Below are 15,794 nucleotides of genomic sequence, written 5' to 3' on the forward strand. Positions count from 1 at the left end.
GGCGATAGTAGCGATCCTGGTGGTGAGCAACTATCTATGGATGCATATTTCAACTCTCTATGTTTGCATATTTAATAAGTATTAAGCTTCGTGACTGTATATAGTAGACTTTTTTATGTTTAATATTGGTCGACCAGCAAACTTGCTATACAGACCACTGGTATGGAATATCACATGCAGAATATCATGCTGAGGTTGGCTCTAAAAGCTCCTCTAATTAATTTTGTGAATTATGTGAATAAAAATATGATGATTTTCTGTGTTAAATTTATGAAGAGTCGTCAGTATCTCTAAGAAGGGTGTCTTGAGGGAGTTCCCTTTTAAGTCGAGATGGCTGACAAGATCTTGCTCCAATGTTGTATGTCAGAGCTCCAGGAACACTAGGAAGTTTGTTGAAGAAAGATTTTGACATTGAATGGATATACAGTAGCGTGCAAATTAATCCGAACAACGTAATTACTTATGCAAAAGCACTCAAACGGGATAAAAAAAGGATCTAAGACATACCTCAGTATAATCTTTGTGGCCTCCCTTGTTCCTAATAACAGCTCTGAGACGATTTGGCATGGATTCCACTAATTTCCCACAAATATTCTTCATTTCTTCGCGAAACCATACACCAATGAGGGCAGAAATCATCTTCTCCTTTGTAGAACAATTCATTTTTTGCATTCTTCTTTTACAAATTTACCACAAGTTCTCAATGGGGTTGATGTCGGGTGAGTTGCCTGGCCAGGGGAGTACCTGAACATTCTTCTTGTTGAAGAATTCTGTAGTTTTTCGAGACGTATGGCTTGGTGCCAAGTCTTGTTGGAACACACCTCTGCCATCCGGAAATGATTTTTGCAGCTGGGGTACGATTCTGGTTTCCAATAAGTGAATATATTTGTCAGAATTCATCATTCCCTTGATAGGTATTAATGCTCCAGGCCCTTCATGTGTAAAACAACCCCAAAACATTACTTTAGGGGGGTATTTGGGTGCTTGTTGGAGATGAGCTGCTGTAACTTTTCCGGATCCTTTCCGTACGTAAGAAACACGGTGGCCGTGGACCTCGAAATGAGACTCATCGGAAAAAAGTACATTCTTCCAGTCATTCACTGTCCAGTGTTGATGTAATTTTGCCCACATTAAGCGTTTTTTGCACCTAACAGGGGTTAGCAGTTGCTTCTTAATAGGCTTACGATCCATTCGTCCAGCTTCCAAAAGCCTACGCCGCACTGTTGTGACGTGAATATTCGCCCCAGTGGTAGCCATTAAATCGCGGGTTAAGTCGACAGCAGTTAGTCTAGGATTTAATTTACTTTTCCTGACAATTAAACGATCATCTGCAGGTGAAGTCTTCCTTTTCCGGCCACAGTTTCCTTTTTTCTGGGGTGTGATGGATCCAGTCTCCCTGTATCGTTTTATGATCGAATTAACAGTAGCCAAACCGATGTGACATTCTGCAGCAATTTGCCTCTGTGTCATAGAAGAATGCTCTGCTAATGTTGTAATTTTAGACTGTTTTCGTGGAGTTGTATCCATTTGTGAAGACGACAGATTGCAGTATTAAGTCTTCAACACAACTGAAATGCTTATAAGTACAAAACGACAGGCAAAATGTCACATATTATTAAAACAAATAATGACAGACCTTCAACAATGGAATTACACGTACTACAGATGTCAATTAGAGCGGTATGAGCAGCTGTGAGGCCAACAATGACAGAAAATGTAAAAATATGTCGTGTTGGGATTAATTTGCACGCTACTGTACTGTTCTAGTGGAAGAATTCCCAATTCTTGATGCAGTTGTTGATTTCTTACAAACCAGGGGGCATGTGTTGCAGTATGCAGGAACTTGTTCTGGAGAACTTGTAGGCGATGCATGTGAGTCTTATTTGCAGTCCCCCACACTGGCGCTGCATAAGTTAAAAGAGGTCGTACAAGCGAGGGTATATAGTAGTCTGGTACAGACTCAGAAATAAGTTTGTTGCACAGATATTTTATAAGTCCCAGAAAAGAGGCGTCTATTAACAAATGACTGAAGGACGCCAAAATCCTCGGTTGCTCAAAGAGGATTTGACATCCATAAAGAAGACTAAGAAGAAGTCATCGATGTTTGTCCAGCAGAGTTGTATTTATCTATCGATATTCTGCTTACTAAACTTCAAGATGGCGTCATAACTTAGGGCTTGTTTACGTTGCAATGTACATTCGCTTTCAGTTACGCCCATTTCTATGCTAAATGTTTGTTATATTTCTTTTATTTAGAAACAGATTATATTGCTTTCAATCGCATTAATTTTTATTAATGGGTAATTTGCAATGTCTAAAGTAAGTGATAAGGAATTTGATACGCAATGTCGGTTGTGCACATCAACGGAAGAAGGTCACATACAAATATTTGGTCCGGAGGGAGAATGCCGAAATTTGGCTAGTAAAATTAAAGAATGTCTTCCAGTCTCAGTGAGTATGCATATAAGTTTAATTGCATTTTTACTTTTCTGTAACATTTGAAACATGAACACAATGTTTTGACTTAGGGGACACTTAGTTATGCTTGCCATACTTTGGGCGCCAGGACTACTGAATGAAAACTCTTGAAATTCCGTAACGGCATTCCTTTCTGAAAATTAATACATAATATAGGTAGTTTATCGTTTTTTTTGTTTTACTTTTGAAGTTTACATTGAAGCGTGGTACAGGCTTTCACGGCGAATGCGTTAGAAGTTGTATTTTGAGTAATTATTCGACCGTGTTGTGGAACCTAACATCTCCAACGTTTCGTAACTGGATAGAAGTTCCACTATGAGGGCAAATAGGTACTAAAAGAGGAAAACTGGTCGAGATTCTTGAAATGTCAGTTCTTCAGAGGTTATATATAGGCTATTATTAGATTTATAATTGGAAAGTTCCATATGTCCCGAAAGTTTACTGCTGTTTTGGTTATGTAGGCTAATGAGTTTGTACTTGTATATTTTAATTTATTACGTGAAATTGTAACACGTATCATAGTTAAATGTTAACATTTGTTTAAGGTTAGAATTTTCGTGTTTATGAACGTCAACCATACACAATAGTTAGTCGATTGTTTGAGGCTTTTAAAACGTTCGGAGTTTTTAAATAATAAACATACACATGTTTTAATATGTGATAGAACAAGACATGGGGGAATACTTCTGTAAAATCTTATACGATAGGCTAATTGAATAGCCGCTTAGAACAAGGTTGTAACCAGCATATACGAAATTCTTAAAAAAAAAAATGAAAAAAAAAACACATTGTACAGTACATTGATTTTATTTTAAGAGTAAACAATCAGACATACGAGTACAAGCATTACACATAGCGCATCATTAACAACTATTATTCACGAAAAAGCCAACTTATGACGAATGAGTGTTACAACCTTGTTCTGGGCGGCTATTCAATTGTAGACCTATTTTCATGATAATAAATAAAATATATACTGTTGTCTAACATCCATACAAATTGTATTCGTCCACATCTTTAACTAAGTAGGCTAGTAGGTAGTTATGTCTTCGACATTTTAATTAGGATTTTATTTTTTCATTTTTAGATAGTAAATGCGTGAGGAGATTGTTACCATTTATCACAACATTCATACTTCAAGCCATATCGCGTTAGGGAAAAAATTATTCCACTCCTGATGTTGGTGCATCATATGGTTTTTTTTTTATTAACATTAGGTCTATATAGACACCTGGTAATCAATTTATTGTAGAGGGTAATAGATTATGATTATAGTGAAGTTACTGTGATGTAGGCTAATCATTAGAGCATTTATATAAGTACATTGAAGTTGTCCGTATTTAACATGTAACTGGGTAGAAAGCATTTAAGGCATTGAAATCCTTGGATAATACTCCAGAGTTGTGTGACTCATGTGATTTTAATGTAACGTTCACTGAATTATAATTTTTCGCTACTGCAGTGCTCAAGGGAGAGATTTCTAAATTTCCGTAGAAATGCAGATGATGCAGAACTAGGGTTACCAGATTACAGAAGTAAAAAAAGAGTACATTTTGCAATAACTGGAGAGAACATGCCCAGATATATTATATTAGTAATTCTTCTTCTTCTTCTTCTTCTTCTTCTTCTTCTTGTAGTTCTTATTATTATTATTACTATTATTATTATTATTATTATTATTATTATTATTATTATTATTATTATTATTATTATTATAAGTGTCAGGTGAAGAACTCATTACTACAATAGCCAAGCTGGCCATAATTATTTTAAGTGCCAACTTTCTACAATTAATCTTACCTTACGAATTACTTGTATTTTGATGAACTTCTTATCTCCTTAAGAAGCTCGGTGTCCTCCAAGCAGTGTGCAACTTAAGTCTCTGAAAGCAACTGGGAGCAACATAAGTCTTTGAAATTGAATGGGGTCAACAAGAAATTTTTTACTGAATCCACTGACAGTCTATTTCTTTCTTTTGTCCATTGTGTTTCCATTAAGCTAAAAATCCTTTCGACATTGGCATTGTGTGCAGGTATAGCATAAAAAACTCGCATATCTTGATAAATTCAGAGCAATTTGACATTTGACTAACACTGAAATAGCTCACCCACTTTTTATGAGAATGCTTCACCGAATTCTTTATCACTTTCCTTTGTTGCCAAGAAATTTTTCAGATTTGCAAGTTGATCAAATAGAAGGGACTCCTCAATACCGACTCCTTTTTCCTGCATTAATTGTATACACTTCTCAATACCAATCCACTGTGGAATTTTATGGAGTTCTATCCACTGAAAAGTATGGAACTGGTGGACATTTTGAGTCTACATCCTAAGATACTGTAAACAGCTCTCATATACATATAATAATTATATAACCTCTGCAGTTGAGAGCGTCGTTAAATAAAACATAACATATAATAATCTTTTTCTTAAAGCTAAGCACTGATGCTCATTTTGCTCACTATCTTTAATATGCTGCTTTACTTTCAATGGCAAAAATTCGGCCTCCTTTCTTTCTATTAATGTTCTTTCCACTGAGGTGAGAATCGGCATTATTTCACTATCAAGTTATTTTCACGTTCCATGGCTTGAATTTCATTATGGAATACAAACGTTAATGAATGCAGGAACCAGAGGTAAGATTCATTTAAAGGGTTTTCATAAAACTGTTTAAGGACAACTGGAGGGTGTTTTTGGGATAGAAAATAGAATTTTAAGGCTGGGAACCTCGCTACAACTGGACAACTGGAGGGTGTTTTGGGATAGAAAATAGAATTTTAAGGCTGGGAACATCTCTAGTAGTCTGTTGATAGCAGGAACTAGGAAATCCACCGAGTCTTTGAATGGTAAAGAAGTTGTTTGTACTCTAAGTCAACAAAAGACGAGAATTCCTTAAGTTCTTCTGTTCAGATATTGTACATTGAAAAGAATTCCAATATCAATTGGGCAATCGTCTGCACCATGCTGTACACAGTTGTTTAAGGTATGGGGAGGACATCCTATTCCTAATATTGTTTTCTAAAGAGAATTTTGAAAATGACGAAAAACATTATTAGTGCCCTTTTTGTTAAGGCCCCCAAAATTACTATTGCAGTTATCACCAGTAAAGACTATGCATTTATTAGACAATTGTACGTTTTGTAAGGTATTAATTATAACTTTAGGAACTGTGTCAGATTTTCCATGTGGAATAGATGTGACATCTAACAGTTTATGTGACTTACCTGTTTTCACATATTTTTGTAGCTCCATGGTTGGAAGTGTCAGTTGCAATACCAAGATAATTTATTTTCTGACTATTGCCCTCATGTGTTAGCATTTCCAAGGAATGAGGGCCAACACATTATTCACTATAGCTCTGTTTTTGTTTTTGCTGAAAAAATGTGAGTGGCTGCTGAGGAATCACTAAAAATTTGCTTAAATCTCGCTGAACAATCACATGGCTTGTAGCTTTGAAGGTGGGGCACTATATGGAAAGTGAATGCAGCCTCTTATTTTCTTCTTTTACAAAGTATTTGTCTACTGTTTTAGAGGAATGAGCACTACTTATTGATTTTTTTATGTTTATCTGAAGACAGATATTGATTCAAATCTGTACGACCCTTATTTGCTATCGATACCAGTACCACACAATTACATACTTCACAAAGCATTTCATAATCTAATTTTGTCTTTCTACACACAGGAAATTCCTTCTGTAAATCTGCATTAAATTTACATTTTCGTCGTGACATTTTGTCTGCAGTCTGATTCAAATTAATTAATACAAGGAAATAAAAAGTATCCCAATAAAAATAACAATTGTCCTACACCTGTTCAAGAGAGCTAAAGATTATATGCGGTATTATACCAACACTGCCACTGCACACAGAATGATACTGCAGTCACCGTGTGCAACATATCCACATTCTTCTTCAGAAACGTGAACAGTGTTGCCAACTCTAGTGACGTGGAAGGTGTAATATTGTGCTCACCCCTCACGACCTTTCAAAACTCACATACAAAAGTGTAGGCCTACTTACTAAAAGAAACAGGGAATACAAAAGTACATACTCATGTCTGGTGACATTATGCCTGCTCTCTGTTCTCTTAATTGGAATATTTACTAGAGAATGATAGACATGAAATAGGCCTATAGTCTTTATTTGAAATAAATAAAACTCATAATGGCGCTGAAGTCTTAGAGTGATAAGAAAATTTTCTTTGTGTTTTGCTGTATTATGTAGACTATATATTGACAAATTAGGCAGTTACTAATTGTCGATGGGAAAACGTTTATATAAAAGAAATTAGCGTAATGAAAAAGTACAGCATTATTTCTAGCGTTATTTGCGATTTTTTAAAATCCAACAGTTTCCACTCATTTGTAAATATATTTGCCATGCATGCATGAACCACTTAAGTTAAAGGTTTTAAATGAAAAGAGAGGGATTAGCCTTGTAATGGGTAGTCGCACTAATGTACTTTTAGTACTATTAAATAGAGAAATGCTAGAAATGATTACTTATTGGTCTAAGTATTTTGTATAAGCTTGTATAAAAATTAATTATATATGTCTGCTTAGATTACAGATTACAAACGAAGTTAAATATTATTTATTATTTTTCTTATTATTATTATTATTATTATTATTATTATTACTATTTTTTTTAATTATAGATCTACTTTTGTATATCCAGAGAATGATAGTTCATCTTATTTGTGTGCATATTAATTGAATTTAGATATTTCATTTGAAAGATAATCTGAGAAAATAACTGTAATAATATTTACAACTTTCTAAAAGAACTGTATTGCGGAAAACTTCTTTATAATGAGAAAAAATGTGTCACAAGGAGGAAAGGTTCAGAACAGAATGAACAAAATTTTTCTGTACCCATACCTTCTACTGAACTGATGAATAATTTTTATACTTGTAAGTTGAATTAATCTAATTACTGTATTTATTTATTTATTTCATCAATATTGGTTCATGTCATGGCGGATTAGATGTGTTCCAGTTCCTAATCCGCCATCACACACTATACAAACATTACAAGAATTAATACATATTGAACCTATAAGTATCCTGTGTACACCATAATAATAATAATAATAATAATAATAATAATAATAATAATAATAATAATAATCTAATAATAAGTATAGCTCTTGTGTTTAAAACTCTTACTTTAGCTTTTTCACTTCTATTCTGAATCTCTTAAAAATTATTCTGTTAACTTCATTGACTGCTTTTCGTAGTTTCCTATTGTTTATAATTCATTTCCATTAGAGCTTTGACTTTCTCTTCCAATCTAATTTTAACTCTAAAAGAAATTTTCCTAATTTATGTAGATTACTGGCGTTTAGGGGACCATTCATTTTTAATAAGCTACTATAGCGTTTATTTGTAGAAATTTTTTATCCAACCGACCGTTTCTCAAATCATTCGTTACCTGACACTTCAATGCAATATGCATTGCGTCTTCCGCTAGTCCACATGAAGTACATTTGTCCTTCTCTACGTTCCCTCTCTTATTCTTGAGCCTCCAGATACCTAATCTCCGCCATGCCATTCCTGTTCTCTCTTCCCTTGAATTTAGTCTAATATATTCTTCCTGTTCCCAAAACTGTTTAAGCTCCCTATAGTATTTTAGTGATCCTAGGTCTTTAATATTACTAAAAATATATTGTCTCGAAATTTCGTTTGCCCTCTCTTTTACTATTCTTCCAATACTTTTCGTGCTTATAGACCCTAGTTCTCTCCATAGCCAATTTAGACCTAATATGTGTATTTTTCGTTCCAACTCTTTCAGCCAATTCTATTTCCAATTAGCGGCTTCCATATAAAAGGTACATGTTTTCATAATTGCTGGATCATTCCTAAACAGAATATTACCTAAATATTTGATTTTTCTTTCTAGAATAATTCCAAGACTCGAATCGGTTCCCATCTCTAGTAACGCTGCCAGGTTAGAAGCATTCTCCGGTATTCCTAGAAATTTTTTACACATTTTGGCTCTAACTTTATGGATGTTTCTGCTGGATAACCTACTACCCCAGATCTCTATATTGTACAATATTTTTTATTCAACTGTAATTACTATATAGGCTGTAGGATATGGTATTGTGTATTTTTGTACATAACTTTCGTCTTAAAGTTACAGTGCTGATGTAAGATCTATGGAATACATACATTAAATGAAAGAATACTGAAATAATCTTGAAATATTGGGTATATGGATGATATATGCAGGCTACATGAATATGAAATAAAATACAGTACATGTGGCTTGTTTATATTTTAATTTAACTTTTAATGTTTGTTAGTTACTACAAATCAGACTTGCACTCTTCTCAAGTGTATTAATGAGATTAATAAGAAGAATGAGATGAAATTTGATTTTATTTTGAATTACAGTAATTTGGGGTAACTTTGTACCACTTCTATCATATTTTTATACTTACATAAAATAGTCTGTATTGAAATTGATGTTTAAAAAGAAATTATTTAAGAAAACAACTTATTTTATGGGTTGAGACATAATAAACATAAAAAATTATATATTTTAAATAGTTGAAATTTGACATTTAATTGTGGTACGAAGTTACACGACTAATTGGGAAAGCTTTGTGCCACGCATTATGTGTTTTCATATTAAATTATTATTATTATTATTATTATTATTCCCATCACGTATTAAGTGTGGTGGCTTGTTGCGGTCACACTCATCGTTTCAGCAGATGGCCCAAAGATCTTGTTTCTAAAGGGCGGTAGTTTTAGTGCTTGGCGTGGTATCCTTGTTCCAGACATTCTGAGTATGCTTGATTTCCATTTCTGTCTATAATTTTGAATTTTCTCTAAAATTGGGTCAATATTTAATTCTTTCAAAATGTCCTAATTTTTCTTCTTGTCTAATCTAGTATAGCCAGCAGTTCTTCTTAAAAACTTAATTTCATTGGCAGTGATTCGGTGTTCATCACATTTACGTACATCAGAACAGGGCTCGTCAATTATTTATATTCTGTAATTCTTGTAAGTTTTTGGAGAAGAGAAGGTTTGAAAATGTTATTAATGGTATTCATTGCATAGTTAAAGTAATTCAGTTTTATAGAAATATCCTTCTCTTCATAGCTCAAATGATAACCTAAATATTTAAAACATGAGACCTGTTCTACAGGTTTATTATAAAGGCAAATTTTGCTGCGAAGATGATTTTTTCTGATGAATTCCATTACTTTAGTTTTATTAATTGAAATATCCATCCTGTATTCCTCAGAAATGAGTTGTAATTGGAAAACAGAACATTGGAGGCCATCTTCAGGATCTGCTAATAATATTACATCATCTGCAAATAGTAATATATCTAACTTTAAATTTCTATTGATGTTCAAATTGCCATGTTTTGTTCTTTTTCAGTTTCTTGTCATATGATCCATATATATAGTAAATAGTAATGGGAATAGGCTACAACCTTGATTGATTGATTGATTGATTGATTGCCACTCAGTTTGTTGTATCCAGAACATACTGAAGTATATTACTTTTATATATGCTATTAAATTCAATTCTCTATATTCCCCATCAAATTCAAGATAACTTTTGACCATACAATAAGAAAATGCATTAAGTTTTATTTCATATGAAGTCGTAAAAAAGTTTTTGAAAATATAAAACATTTACCATAACAATAAAATATACTAGCACTACAAAGGAAAATGTGAACAATTTTTATTTGTATATTACCCACATATATGTTTGATATAAGTTATTTTCGCTAAACTGGAGAATTAGCTATGGTAACTTTCAACTGTGCCATTACGGTTATGACCAAATGGAACAAAATACACAGTATCGTCAACATAAGGGCAGTCATTGTTCTGTAGTGTCATTAGAAGGAGAATTTTTTTTTTTCGTTCTGAACATTACTGACAGATAGCACGACTTTTAGCGACAAGGTTAGGTAGGGTTTGATGAGGAGATGCATATGTTAGTCTAAATTAGACACAGACAGTGGTAAGGCTTATTAATATTTTGAAAAAGGCCTACATTCTCGTTAGGATTATTCATTCATTTAGTGTTCAGGTCTTTCACTGAAAATCCTGTTTCCTCCAATATTTTCTATTCTCTGCCTTCCTCTTCGTTTCTTCGTATGATCCATATATCTTAATGTCGTCTATCATCTGATATCTTCTTCTACCCCGAACTCTTCTCCCGTTCACCATTCCTTCCAGTGCATTCTTCAGTAGGCAGTTTCTTCTCAGGCAGTGACCCAACCAATTCCTTTTCCTCTTCCTGATCAGTTTAAGCTTCACTCTTTCGTCACACACTCTTTCATTTCTTATTCTGTCTGCTCACTTCACATGTTCCATTCTCCTCCATGTCCACATTTCAAATGCTTCTATTCACTTCTCTTCACTTTGTAGTGATGTCCATGTTTCTGCACCATACAATGCCACACTCCATACAAAGCACTTCACTAGTCTCTTCCTTAGTTCTTTTTCCAGAGATCTGCAGAAAATGCTCCATTTTCTATTAAAAGCTTCCTTGGCCATTGCTATCCTCCTTTTGACTTCCTGGCAGCAGTTCATGTTACTGGTTATAGTATATTCCAAATATTTGAAACTGTCCACTTGCTCTACTGCCTCATTTAAAATTCGAAAGTTTATCTTGTGTGTTTTTCTTCCTATGACTATGCTCTGCGTCTTACTTGAATTTATCTTCATCCCATACTGCTCACAGCTGTCATTTAGCTCCAGTAGCATGTCCTTTAGTATCATTTCCTCTTCTACTAACAACACCTTATCATCAGCAAATCTTATGCACTTTATTCTTCTTCCTCCTACTATCACTCCTCCCATGTTCTGAAAACAGTTCTTTTTAAATCCTCCAAGTAGATGTTGAACAGGGTAGGTGATAAAGGACATCCTTGACGGACTCATCTCCCAATTTCACTTTCTTCTGATATTTGCATTTGGTTTATGAACAAAGCTACAGAAAACTCTTGAAATCATTGTTGCGGCTGCCGTGCTACATAACCTGGCTGTGTAGCACTGTGAACTTTATCTTGAAGGAGATATACCAAATGATGACATACCAGTTGATCCACCAGCAGATGATGACATGACAGGGAACAGATGGCGTCAGCTGATAATCGATAACCATTTCACAAGATAGAGTTACATGGTTAGGTCAAGATAACTGACTCACAACTAAAAAAAAAAAAAAACACAGCACTTTATCGAATATTTATAGTATCATACATATTTATCAGACACTTATTAACTTGTGGTTGACTAATTCTTTGTATGCCATTCAGATAGTTCATAGCCTTTCTTTAAATTTTTTTTTTCAATTAAATAAATTTCCAATAACGCCTTCCTTTCTTCTAAGTCCAACACCCGCTGCTGTTTAGCGTGAATTTTCCTCATCATTTCATCTGCCTCGTCCACTTCCTGGCTCCTCCTTTTATTGGACTTTACTCTGGAAATTCACAAAACATGGACTAAGTACAGAGATAAAAAAAGACTAATTTTTCCTGTTATGAAATACTATGCATTCAGTAGACACAACACAATTCACTACTGCTGATTGTTGCTTACCGTGGAGTTTGAGGTGAAGGATTCACGCCTGCGGTGTAAACACAGCACGGGAACATCCAATGTGAGTGTTTCCTCCATAGAAATCTGTTTTCGCAGGGAACAAATAAAACGCATGTCATGCCATAACTTATATATATTTTTTTTTACTTTTATAAGACACCAAGAATATAGGATTGTTTATAGTATACATTTCACTTACCGGTATCTCCTCAGCATATCCTCCCTCATCGTCGTAGGGGTTTTCTAGTGGTTCGGCTGAATCACCCAATACCGCTATGACGTTTTCTTCTACAATGGTAATCAGGCTTCCTGGAGGTCCACCTCCTGTTCCTTTGCTGATGTTTCTTTTCTTGTCCAGGCTGCATTTCGCTTGCAGCTTTAATCGATGCCACAGGCCTGTGAATATGTCAGACGTAATTTAGCACACACCTGTTCGCTTAACAGCCAATTTTTCGCGTTTAACGTTTATTTCTCACGTTTCAGTATTTCACATTGAAAGGTCTAACTGTTATTCTTGTAAATAAAATAGCAAAATTACTTTTAACTACCCATTAACGTATTGTATCACATGGCGGGTTCTGAGGAAAACTGCTGTTAAAAACATCTGTTATTTTCCGCCACGCCGCCTTGTTCTTCACTGTTGTAGGACTTATTTTCTCCAACATCGTAACTTATTATGTCCGATAACACGATCTTTTCTTCCTTTGAAAAGTTCAAAACACGTTTCGCCATTATGCCTGTTGTGAATCAGCTGATTTCCATTTGCTGCCCATGTTAATAAAACATTTCCATTGGCTCCACCATTGTTGATTGGCAAAGAATCTAAATGCAAGATACTGTACACATCTCCTTTCCAGCTAAAACAGTAACTAAAATGGTGTCTTACTAAACACCGGCTGAACATTGTTTAAGCAACGGAAATTCGTATGTAACTTAGACGTTGTTTAGTTAAACAGTGTCTAAGACTTAAAATCGGTCATCATTTCTGCAATCAGCCCTATGTTCTTTTCCACTTCAACTGTTTCACATTGTCTAATGTAGAGCGAAATGCTACTCTGCTTAAAATATGCCAACCATCCATTAGTGTACTGAAATTCCTTTATTCCCATTTGCCTTTTCGATAATTATCGCATCAGACACTGTTCCATGATTTGCAGCAACCTGATTTAGTCACAAAGTCAGAGCATCCTCACAGGTCTAAGGTCTAGCAGAAGAATGTTCTTAATTTAAGCCACTTTTCTTTTTCGTTCACAATGTTACCTATACATCTTCGACTAACAGTCTTTCTCCACAGCAGTGAAAAGTGGGATGCGATAACCTGCTGATTGACCTTTGGAAACTGTTCACTGTGTTTACAAACATCACGTTTCTCTTGAAGAGATACGACTGCTCTCTTCATTTTAATTTCCAGTGGCACTGCACTTACTGTCTAATAACTGAATAGTAAGAGTAGAATTTGTCTGAAGATATCTGACCCTTTCACACTCATTTTGCCATCTTTATTTTAAATCTTTACTATTCGAGACTGTGAGGTGGGAGAAGAGACAAGTCTGAGCACCTACCCTTGATAGCCACCATTGCCAGTTCTATAGCAATTCCAGGGAATCTCACTAGGCACATTTTCTATCATTTACATGACATATATGGCACAGTAACGAGGTTCCTCATATATTTAGCATACAAGCTTATCTGTTTGCACAATGTGAGGGGGTGGACTAATTGCTTATTAATAAATTATGATCTACAGAGTCCATTGCTTTAGTTAAATCATTAGAATTCGTCTATCCCGCACTGAGTATGGGCACTCACTCCAGAATCTGTGGTGAAACAAAAAATGGCAGAAATTAAAATTCTTATTGTAACAATAATATAAGTCACAGCAGAATGCTAATGTTACGAACCAATGTAACTTGTGTGACATGCCCAATGACGCAGCTTTTCCTTGCTATGGACATGAGGGTGGCGAATTTGCATATAAAATTAGCCATGCCACATAGCCCTCCTCAGTGATATCTTGGCATCGAGAGAAGCTATGGACGTGTGCGACCATTCGTTCTGATTTGTAATTACGAGTTCTGCAATATTAAAGTGATAACTGATAACACACCGTGACTGAACATAGTAAAAATTGTTTTCTTGTGAACTGGGACTAATTTTGTAATGTTGGTTCCTACGAAGGGAAAATATATTGCATGCCCTTCATTAATCACTTTTCTTATCATAGACTCATGCTCTCCATTTGTAAACCGAAACAAAAATAAAACAAATCAACACAATTGTAGTTTCATTTCCAAAAGGGGTTGACGTATAATACATGCTGTTGTGTCCCTGATATGGCGCAGAATTGTTTCTGCAAGATATAATACCGAATTTAAAGAATTCATTGTTTTCATCCACCAACCTAAAAGCTAAATTCTCTATTGATTTTTGTTTTCTAAATCCAAACTGCTCTAGCTCTGGTATATAGTTGGAATCCAAATAAGGATATATTCTGTTATACAGAACTTTCTCAAGGAATTTTATGTTCCATAGTTTTAATAACTATTTATTTTACCATACTTTATTAATGTTAGTTGTAAGATTACCAAAGGAACGAAATACATGGCAACAGCTACATAATAACACCAAACACTGATTAGAGTAATGTACACATCCAGAAACTAGCCTATTATGTATATTCAAGGTTTTTGTAACTAAGTTGTAGTCGTATATGTACCAATATTAACCCTAGGATGCATGAGCTACTTTTCCTACACATTTACATAACATGGGTCCATTGGACCCGTATGCTATTTAATGCGGAATTACACATAAAATTGAATAATATTAATCTATTATTTAATTTAATTTGAATTTAGGAGTTTTAATTGTGGAAAATAATATAAAATTTTATAACTAAGTAACATATGAATATACAAACATATATTATATTCATTTATTTCTACAAGAATATAATGTAGGTTCCTAAACTTTTTTTTTTTGTGGGCAAAGGAAATAATATAGTTTTATAACTAAGTAGCGAGTGAAAATAATTTCTTATTGCAACATAAGACATATATTTATTTATATAAGATAATAATATAATGTATCCACGAGATAGAAGAAGAAGAAGAAACAGTAAGGAATAACCATACAGGTACAGATATATCTTATCAGTCTTTACACTTACTACACGACTGTACTATTGTAAAGTAAATCCGTGGCGCTATAGCCCATGAAGTGCCAAGACCGGCCAGCCGGCTGCCGTCCTCACGTTCACATGGCAAAGCAGAGGTCGACGATCATGCAAACAGAATGGAGGTATCGTGTGGTTAGCACAATGATCCTCACAGCATAACCGGATTTTCGCTACCTTTCGTTGCTCCCCAAGTGCATCACGATGCTGGATGGGCACCGATCCCATACACAGGCCGAAATTTTATGCGAAAATTTCTTCCCCCATGAGGATTGAAACCAGCGTGCATTCCGTAACGCGAGTCCTAGGCAGGATGCCTTAGACCACGACGCCACGGCGACTGTACTATGGTCCTGACAAACATTATTTGTACACATAGCAGATAGATTTGGTATTTCTATCTGTCACTGTAGGACATAGGAAACATCTCCTGTTCTTGTTTTGATGGTTGCCACCACTGTTACTGCTACTTTGCACACTACTACCTAGGTTAGTGATGAACTTTTCCATGTCCACATAAATCGACTTACGCAGACAGGATTGAACGATCTTCTAATTAT

The 15,794-nt window shown here is 34.7% G+C and overlaps 1 protein-coding gene across 1 annotated transcript in view; it reads left to right on the forward strand.

Moving 5' to 3' along the window:
• Positions 1 to 2,030: 2,030 nt before the first annotated feature.
• The window catches only part of LOC138707375 (zinc finger protein 271-like), a 53,837-nt gene continuing 40,073 nt past the window's right edge, over positions 2,031 to 15,794 (forward strand). The window contains exon 1 of the mRNA XM_069836694.1: positions 2,031 to 2,451. Within this exon, the coding sequence (XP_069692795.1) occupies positions 2,311 to 2,451 (141 nt within the window). The 5' untranslated portion in view covers positions 2,031 to 2,310. The remainder of the gene's footprint in view (positions 2,452 to 15,794) is intronic.

This window comes from Periplaneta americana, chromosome 10 (genome assembly GCF_040183065.1).
Source record: "Periplaneta americana isolate PAMFEO1 chromosome 10, P.americana_PAMFEO1_priV1, whole genome shotgun sequence".
Classification (NCBI taxonomy): Eukaryota; Metazoa; Arthropoda; class Insecta; order Blattodea; family Blattidae; genus Periplaneta; species Periplaneta americana.